The 15,544-nt window shown below is 33.8% G+C and overlaps 1 protein-coding gene across 1 annotated transcript; it reads right to left on the reverse strand.

Moving 5' to 3' along the window:
• Positions 1-206: 206 nt before the first annotated feature.
• On the reverse strand, positions 207-1,452 carry LOC146721709 (uncharacterized). The gene is made up of 4 exons (XM_085486365.1): positions 1,444-1,452; positions 1,078-1,256; positions 475-1,000; positions 207-254 (listed from the first exon to the last, which is right to left on the reverse strand). Exons 1-4 carry the CDS (start codon positions 1,450-1,452, stop codon positions 207-209), a joined length of 762 nt encoding a protein of 253 aa, XP_085342491.1.
• Between the last annotated feature and the right edge of the window lie 14,092 nt (positions 1,453-15,544).

The following is a 15,544-nucleotide window of genomic DNA, read 5'->3' on the forward strand; positions in this document are numbered from 1 at the left end:
GATTACAAATCCCATATGTCCCAGCAAACACAAAATAAAAGTAATATCGTATATATATATATATATATATATATATATATATATATATGTATGTATATGTCGTAGCCCGATAGCGAAATTAGCCAATTAGCTAAAATCCTAGGCGTTTAGCTAAATGACGCCTGTTAGGCTAATCGAGGACGATATAGTCTAATGGCCTGGAAAATTCAGCCTGTTAGACGAGAAGTCGGCTTTTCGCCTAACGGCCTGGCGCGCTGTAGGCGATTAGAGAAATGCTTGTTTTGGAGCTCGATATGTTGTCAATTTATTTACTACACAATTATTACTACATTACTATTTGTTAATGCAAGATGCGCTACTGTGGCAACGAGAATTGCAAAGAATTTTTGCTTTAAAACATGCACATCTATTTGTCTGACACTGATTTTTAGCAATTTTGCAATTGCATTTTTTATATCCCTGTCCACCACTTGCCGACTGCTTCGCAGCAGCTTCCCTCAAAGTAAGAAAAACATTTTTGGGAACGTCAGCCATGGTAATAAGATTAGTGCCCGATTTTGCAATTTCAATACGGGGGAACCATCCTTTCAATATCCCATCCTTAGTTCCAATTTGATATACGTCATTTTTGGTATCAGTTACAACGCCAAATATGTTATTAAAATCGAGAGGCCCACGGTCAACAGTGGGAACAGATAATGTAATGGTGTCATTGATCTGAAGGGGTGGAAAAGTGATACTCGAACAGGTAACCATTTTTTCGGCCTCTGTCGTTTGACGCTCGAAACAATTTGACCGAGTGTCAAGTAGCTGTTCGCCCCTAGCGCACAATGAACAGATAGCAATCTGTCCGCGGTCGCTATGCATTTCCATTTTGCACTTTGTGCAAAGTATACTGCTCGAGTCGTCTACCTGTCGCTTCTTCTGTGGTCCCTCTCTTTCCTCTTCTTCATCCTCTCGCATTCTTTTTCTCTTGCTTACGTCTTCGCACTGCTCAACACTAAAGTTCAAATCACTATATGAGTTCTATTATATTATATTTATCTAGTTCTATTATATTTATTTTAAGTCAATTACCTCGCGTTCAATTGTACATTCTGCTCCTCCAGAGCTTGCTCCAAGTCTTCCTCTGTCTGAAGCGAATTTAAAATTTCATCAGGCAAAGATGTATTTCTTATGCCGCTTTTTATCGGTCCAAGTAGAGCTTCGTACGGGCTCCTGTTTATGACTCTATGTCGCGATGTATTCTTTTGCCACTGAAATCAATATTTAAAGTATGTAAATTTTCAAGTATGTATTCAAGAACACAATATTAAAATTAACTCATGTTAATCGTTTAATTGAAAAACTTTCAATTAAATTAGCTTGTATTAATCGTTTAATCAATTGCTCTCCGATTAATTTCGTTTATATCAATTGTCAATTAAATAACCTTCAATTGACTTCGATCATATTAATCGTTAATTAAGCGATCTTCGATTAATCTAGCTTATATCAATCGTCATTGTAACGATCTCTAATTAATCTTTCTAAAATTAATCGTCAATTCAAAATATTTTAATTACATTTGATTACATCTGTTTGTAATTAAATATCATAATTAATTTAAAAAATAATTAATTAATCAGCATCTCTGATATATATATATATATATATATATACAGGGTTTGTCCGGAAAGTAATGCGTCGCATTTTTTTAAAAAGAATTTATTGATCGCATAGGTAAAACAACTTAAAATTGTTCGAAGTATGACCCTTCTGCGTCAATACATTTTTGCCAACGCGATTTCCATGCGTCATAAGATTTCTGGAACTCCTTGACTGGGATGCTGTTCAGGGAGGCCGTCGAAGTAGCTTGTACGTTGTCAACCGACTCGAGCTGTTGTCCTTTGAGCTCCCTTTTCAGCCGAGGAAATAAAAAAAAGTCCGCCGGGGCCAAGTCGGGACTGTAGGGCGGCTGCGGCACCGTTGCCACACCGATCCGGGTCAGGTAGGCCGTAATAACAAACTTTATCGCATAGCGTTGCTCTATCGTTCTCTCCATCACAAGTTCGACGCGACCACTAAGCAGAGGTTCACAGAATAAGCCGTCCTAACCCTCCAAGCGCATGGAAACAATTGAGCGACCTACCGTTGGAAAGCTAAGGGTACCCCCCTTCCTCCCCAACCGGTCCCATCGCTCTGCGATGTATAGTCGCGTCACAAAAAAATGCGACGCATTACTTTCCGGACAATCCCTGTATATATATATATATATATATACAGAGTGTCCGGTAACTAACGGACCAACGATCACAAATGCACCCTTTGGCCAATTTGGGAACGATTTTTCCTCAGCGAAAATGTCGAAAAAGGTCATCATTTTTTACAACTTTCTAATATTTGTCATTATGTATCTTTATAACTAAGCCTCAAATTAAAATTTTATTATAGTAAACTCTATCTGAAATTAACTGAAGAATGTAATTATGTTAGACTTTTAACTCCAAAACGTTTAGTTTTCAAAAAACCTATTTTTTTCAATCGCTTATAACTCGAAAATTATTGACTTCTCAACATTTTTGCTAAGGAAAAATTGTCTCCAAATTGGCCAGAGAATCCGCCCTCAATCATTGGTCCGTTAGTTACCGGACATCCTGTATATATTTTATCAAGCTAGAATATAATACAGCATTTACGCATACGTGCAGTATAATATTGTCTCTCTAAATATTAATAAATAAATGAAATAAACAGTTATATATATGTATAAAAAAATTAAATAAATAAAATCTCTCTATGCTTTATAGATATAAATGGTCTGCGCGTAGGAAGGAATATAGAAACGAAACAAGCGAAGGAGATGGAGAAAGAAGAAAAATGGAAAGCAGAGGAGGAAGAGGAATGAGAAGAGGAGGAAGAGGAATGAGACAAGGAGGAAGAGGAATGAGACGAGGAGGAAGAGGAATGAGGCGAGGAGGAAGAGGAAGAGGAAACCGAACAATTATTTTCAATTATAATTTTTAATTTTTTTTATAAGTAATAATAATTTTTAATGAATAATAATATAAATAAATAAATATATAATAATATAAATAAATAAAGTTTAATTTTTATTTTATATTATAATATTGTAAAATTAAAAAAACTGATTATTTTAGTTATTTTATTTTATTATTTTATTGTACTTATTATTTTATTTTATTAGGTATTGTAAAATGTTAGTTTTACAAATATATAAAAATGTGATTTTTTAAATTAAACAATTTATTTTATAAATACATAAAACAAATCGCTTATTTTCTAAAATAACATTTCTATATATTTATAAAAATAACATTTTACAATAAATATCAAAATATAATAATATTAAGTGCAATAAAATAAAAAGAAAAATAACTAAAATATAATAATGTGCCCAGATAGCCACAGTAATTATTATGACATCAAAATGCATCATTTTGTTGGCAAATGATGCATTTTGACCCCAAATTTATGTCATAATAATTACTGTGACTATCTGGGTGTGAGTGCGTGTGTGTCAATTGTTAGCTACTCATACAGCATTTCCAGGAGACGCCACGTGGAGGTCAATTGACACAATTCGGAATTCTTTAAAATATAAACATAATATTTGCTAATATATAAAATATATAAAAAAGTAAAAAATTATCTCAGAAATAAATATTTTTATCGGCTCTCAATATAAAGAATATAAGTATGCTGCCTTCTAAGCCGGGCAATAGAGCCAAGGAAACGAAACGAAAAATTAATTAAACGGAACTGTATCTCAATTTGAGATCCCAAAGTTCCACATATAAATTAATTTCGAAACTTACATATGGAGAAATAAGCGAGAAAAATATAGGTCCGAAAAGTCGCTGAAGCGGGAATCGAACCCGCGTCTTTCACTTTCCGGGCGACTGCTCTTACCAACTAAGCTATTCAGACCCTTTCGATCCCATATTTTTCATTTGCCTTTTAAGTAGATGTTAGTAAATACCGCCGTGATTAGCCCAGGCGTGAATAAACTCAGAAATAAATATTTTTATCGGCTCTCAATATAAAGAATATAAGTATGCTGCCTTCTAAGCCGGGCAATAGAGCCAAGGAAACGAAACGAAAAATTAATTAATTAAACGGAACTGTATCTCAATTTGAGATCCCAAAGTTCCACATATAAATTAATTTCGAAACTTACATATGGAGAAATAAGCGAGAAAAATATAGGTCCGAAAAGTCGCTGAAGCGGGAATCGAACCCGCGTCTTTCACTTTCCGGGCGACTGCTCTTACCAACTAAGCTATTCAGACCCTTTCGATCCCATATTTTTCATTTGCCTTTTAAGTAGATGTTAGTAAATACCGCCGTGATTAGCCCAGGCGTGAATAAACTCAGAAATAAATATTTTTATCGGCTCTCAATATAAAGAATATAAGTATGCTGCCTTCTAAGCCGGGCAATAGAGCCAAGGAAACGAAACGAAAAATTAATTAAACGGAACTGTATCTCAATTTGAGATCCCAAAGTTCCACATATAAATTAATTTCGAAACTTACATATGGAGAAATAATTTATTTCTGAGTTTATTCACGCCTGGGCTAATCACGGCGGTATTTACTAATATCTACTTAAAAGGCAAATGAAAAATATGGGATCGAAGGGGTCTGAATAGCTTAGTTGGTAAGAGCAGTCGCCCGGAAAGTGAAAGACGCGGGTTCCCGCTTCAGCGACTTTTCGGACCTATATTTTTCTCGCTTATTTCTCCATATGTAAGTTTCGAAATTAATTTATATGTGGAACTTTGGGATCTCAAATTGAGATACAGTTCCGTTTAATTAATTTTTCGTTTCGTTTCCTTGGCTCTATTGCCCGGCTTAGAAGGCAGCATACTTATATTCTTTATATTGAGAGCCGATAAAAATATTTATTTCTGATTTTATTCACGCCTGGGCTAATCACGGCGGTATTTACTAACATCTACTTAAAAGGCAAATGAAAAATATGGGATCGAAAGGGTCTGAATAGCTTAGTTGGTAAGAGCAGTCGCCCGGAAAGTGAAAGACGCGGGTTCGATTCCCGCTTCAGCGACTTTTCGGACCTATATTTTTCTCGCTTATTTCTCCATATGTAAGTTTCGAAATTAATTTATATGTGGAACTTTGGGATCTCAAATTGAGATACAGTTCCGTTTAATTAATTTTTCGTTTCGTTTCCTTGGCTCTATTGCCCGGCTTAGAAGGCAGCATATTTATATTCTGTAAAAAATTATGTTTAAATTTTTAAAAATTCCAAACTGTCTCCCTTATTCGATCCGCCATAAGGCCGCGAATTTTTACATATTATTTACTCGCTCCGCATTAAATGCCGCGAGAAAATGTAAGAGAAGTGAGATCGTACCGCTCGAAGAGCCACGATCGTTTTACTCGTTCCGCATTAAATGCCGCGAGTAAATGTAAAAGAAGTGAGATCGTATCGCTCGAAGAGCCGCGATCGTTTTACTCGTTCCGCATTAAATGCCGCGAGTAAATGTACGAGAAGTGAGATCGTACCGCTCGAAGAGCCGCGATCGTTTTACTCGTTCCACACCTGTGAAGCTGGCCCCTCATTTTCAAAAATTTGAAATTTTTATTAGAGTTCTGATAGCCCCCCTAAGAGTTCTAAAGTTCTCTATCGGTTTTAGAAATAGTTCCGCCATTTAAAATAGAAAAAATATCATTTGAAGATACGGGGCCAACTTCACATTTTTTGCAACTTTAACTTGGCATAACTTTTTTGTTATCAATTTTAGAGCTTTGGTTATTAAGGATAATTGCTAGAACTCTTTGAGGGGCTATCAGAACTCTTAACAGAATTGTCAAATACCGAAAAAAATTTTCACTCTTCTAAAAATCGATAATTCGGGTAAAAATTTTTTCGGAAATCGGCAGTTCTCTCGAGAGTTCTGGTAGCCCCCCGGAGTTCTAACGATTCTTCTTAATGATCGAAGCGCTACGACGCGAAATTAAAAAGTTCTGGCTCCTTGAAGTTGCAGATTTGAAAAATTTCAAAGTTCCAGAGGGGTAGAAATTTTTTTCGGAAATCAGCAGTTCTCTCGAGAGTTCTGGTAGCCCCCCGAAGAGTTCTAACGATTCTTCTTAATGATCGAAGCGCTACGACGCGAAATTAAAAAGTTCTGGCTCCTTGAAGTTGCAGATTCGAAAAATTTCAAAGTCCCACAGGGATGAAAAGTTTTTTATTTATATATACTTATACATACAATACTATTACTAGATACTAATACTACTTATTATAATACTTATTATAATATATATTATTACTAAATTTTTTTATATTTATTTTAGAATTTTTTTTTATTTTTTTATTATTGCCTGTACTTATTATATATTATTAATTTTTAACGTAAATAATTACGTGTGGACATATGTTTTCTTTTCCACTTACCGTGGATCATTTTGTGGCTAGATCATCGTATTTGTACCATTGCGTTCCTATGTACGTGAACGCAATGTAATGTTCACTACTATAACCACTGCCGAATTTAATATATGATATCACTCCTGACAGGATATAGAGATTATCATCAACGACAATAGTTTTAGATATAGTATCCAATCTGTGTTTAATATTAATATTTTGATCATGCATGTAATTAGGATCACTAAAAATACTTGTGTCTATAATAAGATAAGAACCATAGGAAATAGTCCTATTAATATATTTTTTGCAATTATTGCATGTTGTTTTTTTTTTCGCGCAATAATGTTATCATTTATTGCTTGTTGCATATTACTTAAGCCATTTTTTATAATGACGTCTACATTTATGTTACAGGTCGGGGAGGTTCTTCTATAACTGTGATCGCAATTGTCACAGTTATACATAGTTGTAGAACTAGGAATATCTTCAAATAAAATTTCTGCAAGATGCGCAGCATTGCAATTGGCATTTAAAGACGATATGTTCCCAATGTATGTCTTTTTATTGAAAATAGCGATATTGCATAGGATTGTTGCTCGTGCACAATAATCATTAGCAATTATTTTTCCGCATGCTAAAACATCTGTAATCAGTTTTATAAAGTGATTAGATGATGCCGTCATTTCTGTCTTATAGGTATCTCGCATGCCTATACCATTCGCCACGACTTGGAAAATGGAGTCGAATGCGCAAGTTTCTCGCACAACAATTTTTTCTTTCTTCACCGTCGTGGTGTTGCATACGTTGCCATTTTTAAAAACTGGAATACCTACAGTTTTATTGGTGGTAATTAATTCCCAATCAGCGCATGGCGTTAAATAATTAGATTTGAATCGTTTCGCGACCTTTTCCTCATCACCACTTATGGACTTTTTTATTTTAAGCCTCCAATTTTCTATTTCATTTAACGAGTCTCGCGCAATCTCGTTTTCATTTTTGTCTGTATTGTCTTCATCCCTTATATTTTTTTCTTCAATCTCACTTTTTATTGAGATTGATTCCTCATTATAAATTATAGATGAGTCTAGATTAAATATTTCAGGCGTGTCTACAATTATTGGGCTCGAAATATCCTTGTTTAGTGAAGGTGTTTTTTCTTTGGATGCACCTGTTAGTCGAAGTCTACCTTCTAAATATTCGAGATGACAAAGGATAAATTTATCTATACGCATAGGCAATTGATTTTTAAATACCCTTGTTTTTAGTTCCGAAAATTCGGCTTCGACAAACGATGATGAAGCAATTTGTGAGCCACGTTTAAAATGAGCTCTCATTATGCCCGTCTATAAGGGTAAATAAGTTATGAGAAACTTTATTTTTTTCGCAGCTTCGGGATTATAATAGCCATTCGCGATACTTCCGTTGCGCGAATTATAGGCAATTTCTTGAGCATCAAGAAATAAGTTTTCGGTCAAAGTTGTCCAGCCACTTGCTACAACTTCTTCATCATCGTTAATGTCATCATAATCTTCATTATCAATGTCATCATAATCATCATCCTTTTCAATGTCATCAATAACTATGCCTTTAATGACATTATTTACATCTCTTAAATGTATTTCGGAAGATAAAAATACACCGCTTTCATCCAGGCCTATTTCTTCGCTCAACGTTACTATTAATACTGATCTTAAAAAATTATGCACCACGGTAAAATTTTCCATTTGATAGGCTTGTCTCAGACATCTTAAAAAAAATTGATCGGATTTTAGGTGCTTTTCCTCTTAGACATTCCCATTTGGCTATCATGCCTATAAAATGGCTAATGTCTAATCTTATGTAACATTGCGGAATGTTATTGCAATATATATTATTAATTATATTGTAACAGATTTGCAAATAATGACATAAATCTATGCAATTTGCGAATATACGTGCGATCGTAATGAGAATTGCTTTTCCAAAATCTGTTACAACGATTTTAGGTTTTGGTGCACCGTCTCTTATGATTTCGGATAAAAAGTAACTTATCATCGATGCATCCTGCTTTGCAGAAACCATCTGGAAGGCAGGAAAATTACCAAGCTCGGAAACGCACATACATTCATACAAGAATAAATGTGGTGATTTTTCTCCATTCGGAAGCCGTAATTTTTTTCCTATGCTTCCAGTGGCATTTACAGTTAAAAGACAATTATCGTCTTGCTTATAAGCCTTCTTATACATAATCTGTTGTTCCAATGACCAATACATACAGTAAAACGGATTTAATCCTATGTTGTGTATTGTTCGTACAAATCTAGTACACTTGGCGATGTGTAAATTGTGTAAAGGATCAGTATTATATAATTGTAGACGTTTATCTATCTCCTCTTGTTTTGCCTTGTGCAAAACTGTTGCGTCGTATAAAATTGGTAGAATATTATCACCAAATGTCATTAATTTCGTATGTCACGGTAATTTTGTTTGCTGCCATATTCTATCAGCAAAAATATGTGTCCATTTACCTGATTGCAATGACATATATTTTCTTTTGTTACGTCCGCATTTTTGGCGCGTAGGTTTTATTTGCGCCCATTTTTCTTCTGAAATTATCAATTTAAAATTTTTCAAAGATTCAGAAGTAGAACTATTATTTAAGTCTGTTACATTAAAAGTGCTAAAACAAAATTACCGTGCGCATTTACGTTTAAACGCGCTAAAGTTTATATAAATAGCGATGCTAAATGTTATGCACGTTTTAAAGGTATGTGCAATGAATGTGGCGCGCACCTTATAGGTTTATTATACAATAAGCCTATAAAAGGAAATGATGCAGTATTTGAATGTACTCTTACTGAATTTTCAACAGAAGTTGTACATAAGAAAAAAGACAATTGAAAGGATTTTTACGCGAAAAGTTGCGAACGAATTAGTAGACGGACATAAAAGCGCTAGTGTTTGGCGCAACGAAGAAGCGACGAAATTAATGACATTTGGTGATAATATTCTACCAATTTTATACGACGCAACAGTTTTGCGCAAGGCAAAACAAGAGGAGATAGATAAACGTCTACAATTATATAATACTGATCCTTTACACAATTTACACATCGCCAAGTGTACTAGATTTGTACGAACAATACACAACATAGGATTAAATCCGTTTTACTGTATGTATTGGTCATTGGAACAACAGATTATGTATAAGAAGGCTTATAAGCAAGACGATAATTGTCTTTTAACTGTAAATGCCACTGGAAGCATAGGAAAAAAATTACGGCTTCCGAATGGAGAAAAATCACCACATTTATTCTTGTATGAATGTATGTGCGTTTCCGAGCTTGGTAATTTTCCTGCCTTCCAGATGGTTTCTGCAAAGCAGGATGCATCGATGATAAGTTACTTTTTATCCGAAATCATAAGAGACGGTGCACCAAAACCTAAAATCGTTGTAACAGATTTTGGAAAAGCAATTCTCATTACGATCGCACGTATATTCGCAAATTGCATAGATTTATGTCATTATTTGCAAATCTGTTACAATATAATTAATAATATATATTGCAATAACATTCCGCAATGTTACATAAGATTAGACATTAGCCATTTTATAGGCATGATAGCCAAATGGGAATGTCTAAGAGGAAAAGCACCTAAAATCCGATCAATTTTTTTTAAGATGTCTGGGACAAGCCTATCAAATGGAAAATTTTACCGTGGTGCATAATTTTTTAAGATCAGTATTAATAGTAACGTTGAGCGAAGAAATAGGCCTGGATGAAAGCAGTGCATTTTTATCTTCCGAAATACATTTAAGAGATGTAAATAATGTCATTAAAGGCATAGTTATTGATGACATTGAAAAGGATGATGATTATGATGACATTGATAATGAAGATTATGATGACATTAACGATGATGAAGAAGTTGTAGCAAGTGGCTGGACAACTTTGACCGAAAACTTATTTCTTGATGCTCAAGAAATTGCCTATAATTCGCGCAACGGAAGTATCGCGAATGGCTATTATAATCCCGAAGCTGCGAAAAAAATAAAGTTTCTCATAACTTATTTACCCTTATAGACGGGCATAATGAGAGCTCATTTTAAACGTGGCTCACAAATTGCTTCATCATCGTTTGTCGAAGCCGAATTTTCGGAACTAAAAACAAGGGTATTTAAAAATCAATTGCCTATGCGTATAGATAAATTTATCCTTTGTCATCTCGAATATTTAGAAGGTAGACTTCGACTAACAGGTGCATCCAAAGAAAAAACACCTTCACTAAACAAGGATATTTCGAGCCCAATAATTGTAGACACGCCTGAAATATTTAATCTAGACTCATCTATAATTTATAATGAGGAATCAATCTCAATAAAAAGTGAGATTGAAGAAAAAAATATAAGGGATGAAGACAATACAGACAAAAATGAAAACGAGATTGCGCGAGACTCGTTAAATGAAATAGAAAATTGGAGGCTTAAAATAAAAAAGTCCATAAGTGGTGATGAGGAAAAGGTCGCGAAACGATTCAAATCTAATTATTTAACGCCATGCGCTGATTGGGACTTAATTACCACCAATAAAACTGTAGGTATTCCAGTTTTTAAAAATGGCAACGTATGCAACGCCACGACGGTAAAGAAAGAAAAAATTGTTGTGCGAGAAACTTGCGCATTCGACTCCATTTTCCAAGTCGTGGCGAATGGTATAGGCATGCGAGATACCTATAAGACAGAAATGACGGCATCATCTAATCACTTTATAAAACTGATTACGGATGTTTTAGCATGCGGAAAAATAATTGCTAATGATTATTGTGCACGAGCAACAATCCTATGCAATATCGCTATTTTCAATAAAAAGACATACACTGGGAACATATCGTCTTTAAATGCCAATTGCAATGCTGCGCATCTTGCAGAAATTTTATTTGAAGATATTCCTAGTTCTACAACTATGTATAACTGTGACAATTGCGATCACAGTTATAGAAGAACCTCCCCGACCTGTAACATAAATGTAGACGTCATTATAAAAAATGGCTTAAGTAATATGCAACAAGCAATAAATGATAACATTATTGCGCGAAAAAAAAAACAACATGCAATAATTGCAAAAAATATATTAATAGGACTATTTCCTATGGTTCTTATCTTATTATAGACACAAGTATTTTTAGTGATCCTAATTACATGCATGATCAAAATATTAATATTAAACACAGATTGGATACTATATCTAAAACTATTGTCGTTGATGATAATCTCTATATCCTGTCAGGAGTGATATCATATATTAAATTCGGCAGTGGTTATAGTAGTGGACATTACATTGCGTTCACGTACATAGGAACGCAATGGTACAAATACGATGATCTAGCCACAAAATGATCCACGGTAAGTGGAAAAGAAAACATATGTCCACACGTAATTATTTACGTTAAAAATTAATAATATATAATAAGTACAGGCAATAATAAAAAAAATAAAAAAAAATTCTAAAATAAATATAAAAAAATTTAGTAATAATATATATTATAATAAGTATTATAATAAGTAGTATTAGTATCTAGTAATAGTATTGTATGTATAAGTATATATAAATAAAAAACTTTTCATCCCTGTGGGACTTTGAAATTTTTCGAATCTGCAACTTCAAGGAGCCAGAACTTTTTAATTTCGCGTCGTAGCGCTTCGATCATTAAGAAGAATCGTTAGAACTCTTCGGGGGGCTACCAGAACTCTCGAGAGAACTGCTGATTTCCGAAAAAAATTTCTACCCCTCTGGAACTTTGAAATTTTTCAAATCTGCAACTTCAAGGAGCCAGAACTTTTTAATTTCGCGTCGTAGCGCTTCGATCATTAAGAAGAATCGTTAGAACTCCGGGGGGCTACCAGAACTCTCGAGAGAACTGCCGATTTCCGAAAAAATTTTTACCCGAATTATCGATTTTTAGAAGAGTGAAAATTTTTTTCGGTATTTGACAATTCTGTTAAGAGTTCTGATAGCCCCTCAAAGAGTTCTAGCAATTATCCTTAATAACCAAAGCTCTAAAATTGATAACAAAAAAGTTATGCCAAGTTAAAGTTGCAAAAAATGTGAAGTTGGCCCCGTATCTTCAAATGATATTTTTTCTATTTTAAATGGCGGAACTATTTCTAAAACCGATAGAGAACTTTAGAACTCTTAGGGGGGCTATCAGAACTCTAATAAAAATTTCAAATTTTTGAAAATGAGGGGCCAGCTTCACAGGGGTACTCGTTCCGCATTAAATGCTGCGAGTAAATGTAAAAGAAGTGAGATCGTACCGCTCGAAGAGCCGCAATCGTTTTATACATGTAATATGGCAATTTTACATATGTTTTATGTTCTTTAGTTTTTGACATTTTGTCTTTATTTCTTTTGATCTTTTAGATGCTATATTTCTTCTCTTCCTCCATTGTTATTTTTTTTGTAATTGCATATATTTTGACTCTTAACATAAAGTCTAACATTTCAATTCTATGTGGATAACACTCGTTGTTCTCGTTAAACCAATCTTCATTAGCATGTTGAACGTATTTTACACAAATCTCAAAGAGCTTTTTCTTCACATCTTTTAAGTGTTAATACGTCTTGTAATATGAATTTATTGCTTCAAGTTGTAGAGTAATAATATTCAAAAATGAATCCGTTGGCCTTGATAGCCATTGTACTTCAGGATCATCTTCATCTTGATGTTCATATTCGCGTAGCTGAATATAGATTTCATTATTGTTTGATTTTTCCATCGGTGTTTTCAAATTTTTTTCATGGCAGCTGTCGCACTTTGTATTCTTGTAACCGTAGCGAGCAATATAACCTGCAAAACATGAAATTGCATTTACTTCATATGCCTCTGTTTCTAAATTTACATTTTCCTTGTTAGTCTTTATTATTTCTAAATTGTCAGAATAGTTTTGTTCTGAATATTTTGTAATTTCTTCAAAGGCTGTCGCAATGAGATTATCAGCGTCGTCATCCATTTCAGTTAAATAAGTAAATTTTTCTTGTAATGGAATACTGTTATTTTCCATTTCATCACGAACTTTCGATGTACCATTCGTTAATGAAAACGTTTCTTGACAAGTTACATTTCCTCTGTCGCTTCCATAAATATATCCACTAGATAAAATGTGCCGCAACGTTAACCGTACCATTCTGGCAGTTGGATTACGGTTGAATCCTCCGCGTCCTCTAATTTTTCCAAATGTATGTTCTACAGAATCTTGGTTGCATAGTGCAGTGGCAAGCTTGAAATCCGGATAGTGTTGTTTGATGGAATGATACATTGATAAAATTGCTTCCACAGTCGTAATCATTCCATCAAAGCACGGAGGTCTCGACATCTTGTTGGAGGAAGTACTCCACTTCGAACACCATTCAATGAAAGACGTTAATAATTCTTCAACCATTGAATTATCATCTGATAACGGACCCTTTACTCCTATCCAATTATTCAAATGATATACATTCATAGCATCTATTACTTTATTCATTTTGTAAACAAATTCTGCAGATGCTTTCTATGAAGAACTTTTTAACATATTGCTTTGGCCTGCTGTTGATATTGCTGCAGCAAATTTTGCACTTAACATTTGAAATGCTCTTTTCACATTCATGACTTCAAAATTGTTTGCGTAAAAGTGCGCGTAGATAATGTGATTCAATAAATTTGAAGTATTTAATTTTCTGTCAATTTGCCATGTTGCAAATAAGTCATGAAAAGACCTAATAATTTCGCCATTCACATAAATATACTTATGAGATCTTAACTGGCTAATCAACCGCTTGATAAGATGAGGCCAATTAAAAGAACCAAAATAAGTTTTATTGTTTAATGAAAAAGACGGTTTATGTGGAGAAATTTGCCAAATATTAAAAGCTTTTCTATTTGCTTCACCTTGGTCACATGTGATTATCTGTACATTTACTCCTACATCTTTTAATTTCTTTAAACATATCTCAGTCAGTTCAATAATCTCCTTATGTGTTGAACTTTTTCCAGTCAAAAAGTATGCTACTATTTGCCGCCAAGGATTTTCCGCATTAATACTATCAAGGCAAAATAGTAGAATATGTCCTGCTGGTTCATTGTGTCGTCCTAGGGATCCGAGATCTATTAATCCCTCGATGATATCATATTTTCGGCTGTATTCTTCAAATTTGTTTATTGACATCTCATCGAATTTTAAACAGCCAATTCTTTGAGAAGGTGGTAGTTTAGACAATTTTTCTTGAATTTTATTAAATATTTCTTCGCAAAATCCTGGTCGAATTTCTGTTTCAGATATTCAATTTCTAACAGAAAATTCCGATGGAAGATTTAGTCCAGCTTTTCTCGTCCGTGAATATCCACTTGCTGAATAATATAACATTGTTTTTGTTAAATCTTTTTCTTCTTTTGTGTATTTTTTTCGACCCTTATGTAGTTGAAGTTTTATCATAGTTCTCGCAACTGGTGTTTGACATTTATTTCCATCTAAAAATTCATCAACACTGTGTTTGCAAATGTTCTTGTTTTTCCGAATTGCAATATTACGTTTTTGCAACATAGCAGTTATATTCTTTTTGTTTTGTCTTTTTCTGCATAAGAAGTTTTTTTAATCTCAAATTTTCTTTTTTTAATTTTTCAATTTCGGACAATTCATCTTCATTATATATTTTTTTAGGAGCAGACTTTTTTTGCGGTTTTTTTATTCGCTTTTTTATCGTGTTCGCTTTTACTTCTTTTTGCGAATAATTATCCAAAAATAGTGGAAGATTTTCATTATTAAACCACTCATTGTCTGCGAAGTCATTTCCGAAATTGCAGAAAAGTTCTTTTCCGGAAGAATAACATCTCTTAGGGGCTATTTTTATTGTGGCCACTTGATTTGTATTATGTTCTGCTTCTTCTACTTTTACTTCAAAATCGGTATGCGTTTCGACTTCCATTAGAATGCAGTCTTCATTTTCTGAATTAACATTTTCTAGTATATTTTCATTTGTTCTACTTTCTTCTGTAATCTTTTCAGTTTTATCTTTGACAAGCTCTGGAATCTCAATATCCTTTGAAGCCCATGGTAAGGGGTTTTTTCTAATATGTAATTTCGTTTCGCTTATAAAATCTTTATTAAAGTGGGCTACACATAATTCCG

The sequence above is a fragment of the Nylanderia fulva genome, unplaced genomic scaffold, assembly GCF_048542155.1.
Source record: "Nylanderia fulva isolate GAGA-0341 unplaced genomic scaffold, ASM4854215v1 Scaffold427, whole genome shotgun sequence".
In the NCBI taxonomy this organism is placed as follows: domain Eukaryota; kingdom Metazoa; phylum Arthropoda; class Insecta; order Hymenoptera; family Formicidae; genus Nylanderia; species Nylanderia fulva.